Here is a 4,451-nt window from a genome sequence, read left to right on the forward strand (position 1 = left end):
CGACGTCATTTATTGAAAGCTACGATGACAATTCACTTAAAAATTATGTTATATGATGATTGCGAAAAATGAAGAACAATGACAAACGTTTCTTATCGTTCACTCTGTGAAATGCGGTTGTGGTTGTTGTAACAGCATATCGCACCCCGTCTTCAAAAGAGACACAACTCAAAATAATACGTTCGTCCAATCCCAATGCCCTGATGAAGTTTTGAGGGAGGTAGAGAGTGTATATGCGTAGCCTCTGGCCACATCTTTCCCAGGTGTGTTAGCCTTCTTCTCGCAACCGCATCGCATTCCAATAGGAGATACCGTGGGGTTTCTGGTGTCACATCGCAGTACCGACACAAATCGCCTGCACTGTTTCGCAGTTAGCATTCCTGTTAAGAATCTCAGGTTAGTCTTCGGAAGGGTTATTAGTTCCCTAGATCTTTTGAGGTTATATCCTCCCAGAAGTTCTTTCGCCTGTCTTAGCCCAGGCGTGTTCTCCCAAAGAGCTTTTCTTAGACTTCGCTCTTCTGCTCTTAACTCCCCCTTGATAGCCTGAGACCCCAATGCAAGGAAGGGTTCAGGGCCTATGGGTCAAGTGGCTGCGGCCTCTCTTGCTAGTCTATCAGCCTCCTCGTTTCCCTGTATGCCTTTGTGGCCCGGGACCCACACCAGTTGTAGTGCCTTATTTTCCCCCAGGATGTTTAATCTCGCTACACATTCCCATACCACTCGTGATTTAATCTCACATGAGGATATGGCCTTTAATGCAGCCTGACTGTCGCTGCAGATAACTATATGTTGCAGTCTTGCTTGTCTCTGCAGAATTATTTCCGCGCAAGCACTTATGGCGTAAACCTCCGCTTGAAAAATACTGGGGTAATTACCCAGGGGGATGGAGATCTTGGCCCTTGGGCCAAATATTCCTGCTCCTATCCCTTCGTCGGTTTTTGAGCCATCGGTGAACCACCTTTGGGTGTGAGCCTTGAAGGTGTTTTCTAAGTTTGTCTCATTCCAGGTCGCTTTGTTGCCTAGTTCGATCCTGAATTTCTTTTCAAAGATCTTCGTTGTACTCATGTCATCCCTGTTGAGCTGGGAGATGGGGATCTTAGATCTAATTTCATATCCCAATCTGCTCGAGATCACTTTCCCCCTGCCAGTGCCCTCCTTCATAAAGTTGAGGAGGGCTTTTTTGGCAATCTGTTCTATAACTATGTACAGTGGCGTCAGGTCCAAAATGACCTCCAGGGCAGCGGTGAGGCAGGTTCGCATGGCACCCGTTATGCATGTACACGCCCGCCGCTGGACTTTGGAGAGCGATGCTCTCACTGTGTTAAAAGTGATCCTCTGGGACCACGCCACCGCTCCATATGTAGCTATTGGCCTGACCCCCAGATATTTTACCTCATTGCACATTTCTAGCTCTATACCTCCTAGTGTTATGGGGTGCATGGCTGGGAGCTTCCCTCTCTTGGTAATCGGAATGATGGCGGTTTTGATGTTGAGGCCCACTGTGCCGCACCACCTTTTCGTTAGGGTAAGTGCTCTTTGTACTATATCACAGAGGGCGCTCTCAATTTTGCCCCTCGCTATGATTACTATATCATCCGCGTATCCTTGGCACATTATGCCATTATTGGATAGTAACTCGAGTAATTCATCTACTAATATGCTCCACAGGAGGGGGGACAATACTCCCACCTGAGGGCATCCTTTAACTGTTCTCAGCTGTAAGATTTTGTTTCCTACTATCGTCTCAGCTAATCTGGTCCTTAGCATTGTTCCGATCCACCTTCGAATCGGGACGGCTACGTCTCTTTTCTCTAGAGCTCGATCTACTGCCTCATGTGAGGTGTTGTCGAAGGCTCCTTCAATGTCTAAAAATGCGCAGAGCGCGACCTCACCCCCCCTCAATTGCATTCCGTATGGTAGTTGACAACTGGAACAGCGCAGTGTCCGTTGATCTACCAGCCCGATAGGCATGTTGCCCATGGTGTAACGGTAATGACTCTAGGGTGGTGGTTCTGATATGATTGTCTAGAATTTTCTCCATCGCCTTTAGAGCAAACGATGTTAGGCTGATCGGACGAAAGGATTTCGCCTCTGAGTAGTCTCTTTTGCCAATTTTGGGTATAAATAGTCCCAGTCCGTTTTGCCCGGTTAAAGAGTTTCCTGACCTCTTTCCGGCGACCTGAGAGTTTGGAGTTCCACCAAGGGTTACTTTTTTGACCCTTTGGCTCTGCTAGACGGCAGCTCGATACATAAGCATTGCTTATTGCCTCGTTTAAGCTGCCAACCTTTGCCTCCAATTCCGCCCATCGCTTCTCCCTGTTCTCTAACTTTATGGTGCTTAGACTGGTTTGTAAAAAGTTATGATAGCTAACCCAGTCAGTCTTCCTAGGATTCCTACTGGGCGTACCTCTGTCCATAGAAGCCTCCAGGGAGAACTGTATGATTCTGTGATCCGACATCGAGGGCTCCGAAGAGACTCTCCATCCCGAGATCAAATCGTCAGCCCAGCTATTCCCGAGAGTAATGTCTAGAACCTCCTCTCTTACCCTAGTTACAAACGTAGGCTTGCTACCCACATTGAAGATGCTAAGGTCTTTACTTAGTATAAACTCTAGTAATCTCTCACCTCTTCTGTTGGTGTCAGTGCTGCCCCACTGCACACTGTGCGCGTTGGCATCGCACCCAATGACCAATGGGAGGCACCTCTTTTGGCTATATTCTACCAGTGTCTTGATCTCCTCAGGTGGTATGGCAGAATCTCCTGAAAAGTAGGCCGATGCGACTATTATCGCCCTTAATTTCCCGCACAGATTCGTCATTATTTGGATTGCCACCAGGTCTCTAGTCATAAACTCTGAAATGCAGAAGTAGTTAATTTCCCTTTTTATCATTACACAAGCTCTTGGGTTATCGCATGATAGATCCCAGATTACCTTAGTCGATCTCTCCGTCAGGCCCCTCACCTGACCTCTGCTAGCTCCTCCAGCTCTCTGGTGGAGGGTACCTCTGTTGTTATTGTCCGTCTGTTGTCTCAGAAACAACCGCGGAGGTCGTAGGCCCTTCTACGCGGTGTTCACCGACAACGGTATCTGTTGCAATTATTGCTCTAATCGACGCAGCAGCAGCCGCGGAGGTCGTAGGCCCTTCTACGCGGTACTCGTCTCCAGCCCTTTCTTCTTCAGCTGTTTCCTCACCTGTTGGTGCCGCCTGTGCGTCTCCAGGAGCTCGTTGCTCCCATGGCTTCACTAGGACGTTGCCATACCTGAAGTTCTGCCTTCCCATGCTGCTGAATGACTCTTCGTCAACAGCCACATTAAGCCTTAAGTAGCTCTACCTTTGCCTCCATTACCCTCCAGAGGGATGTGTTGAGGCTTTCGTTTTGGGCTCGAAGGAGGCCCAGTGCATATTCCTGGCCTCTATCTATACTCCACGGGAGGAAATTGTGACATTGTGCGTCGGTGGAATGTCATCTCCGCTCCTCGTGTGCAATTCTGGTCCTCCCCAGCCCGTAAGCGTGGGTACCGTGCGTCGCAGCCATTCGGCAATTCCTTCGTCTCTGCAGTCCACCAATAGCATGCCAGGTCTGAAGTAGACTCCCGTGAAGGCAAGTGGTTGAGTCCACCCCCTCAGAACCTCATACATTATGGTGTCCTGCAGAGTTGTCAGTTGCTCCGGGGTGGGAGACATGGCGGGGTACTCCTGCGGTAACACCGCTATTCGGGTTGCCCTCATTGCGTCAGCGTAGCTCTGGATTTGTTTGCCTTTTTCCTGCTCGTGTCCCTGGCTGCTTGCTGCCTGACCCTTATTTTTAGTGGGCGAACTTGGCGGGTGATCTCTTGACCGCTTTGCTGGCTGCTGATTTACCGGTGCGCGCTGGCTGGTGGTGCGCTTGCCAACAGGAACCTTTTTCCCGTCTGTCTTCACAGCCTCGTTGCGTGCCGTGTCAGGGCTTAGGCCTCTTTCTAGGCACCGTAGGTACCGCGCTATTCCAGCACCGCTGAGGCCTCTTCGCCGCGGGTCGTCTCGTGCTCCGCTATTGGTCCGCGCCTACGTCTGGGGCCTCTTCGCTCATCTCCAGGGGCCAGGGGGTTTTCCGGCCCTCGAGCCTTCCCTCCTCTTTAGGACCTGGCTTGCTGCGAGAAGGCGAGGTTTTTCGGCCCTCGAGCCCAGCTCTGCCGTCCATGCGGTGGTACGCGCGTTGAGGTGAGGTCATACGGCCCTCGAACCTGTTTGTATCGGTCCTGCTCTTCGCATTCCGTTGGTCTTTTGCATGGGGGGGGGGGGGCGTGGCTTCTCTACCCTCGGCCCTGCTGTGGACCGTATGTTGTGGTCGGTGCTGTCGCCCAGACGAGGTCCAATTCCCCTCAGGCCTGTTACACGAGACTCCCTGCCCCTGGGTGTTGTGTGGCAAGGCTGTGTTACCCTCGGGCACGTTGTGAGGACTCTTGTGG

General features: G+C 51.0%; 1 protein-coding gene across 1 annotated transcript; it reads right to left on the bottom strand.

Annotated features, from left to right (window-relative positions):
* Positions 1-24: 24 nt before the first annotated feature.
* On the bottom strand, positions 25-1,891 carry LOC118753862. Its single transcript, XM_036488735.1, has 2 exons — positions 1,781-1,891; positions 25-1,649 (listed from the first exon to the last, which is right to left on the bottom strand). The coding sequence occupies exon 2, from the start codon at positions 1,612-1,614 to the stop codon at positions 583-585; it is 1,032 nt and encodes a 343-aa protein (XP_036344628.1). The 5' UTR covers positions 1,615-1,649; positions 1,781-1,891; the 3' UTR covers positions 25-582.
* Positions 1,892-4,451: the final 2,560 nt, after the last annotated feature.

This window comes from Rhagoletis pomonella, unplaced genomic scaffold (genome assembly GCF_013731165.1).
Source record: "Rhagoletis pomonella isolate Grant_MI unplaced genomic scaffold, Rhpom_1.0 Rhpom_scaffold_02966, whole genome shotgun sequence".
NCBI lineage: Eukaryota > Metazoa > Arthropoda > Insecta > Diptera > Tephritidae > Rhagoletis > Rhagoletis pomonella.

Excerpts from the sequence above, each read along its gene's own strand:
- LOC118753862 (XM_036488735.1), bottom strand. The coding sequence starts at position 1,614 with ATGTGCCAAGGATACGCGGATGATATAGTAATCATAGCGAGGGGCAAA.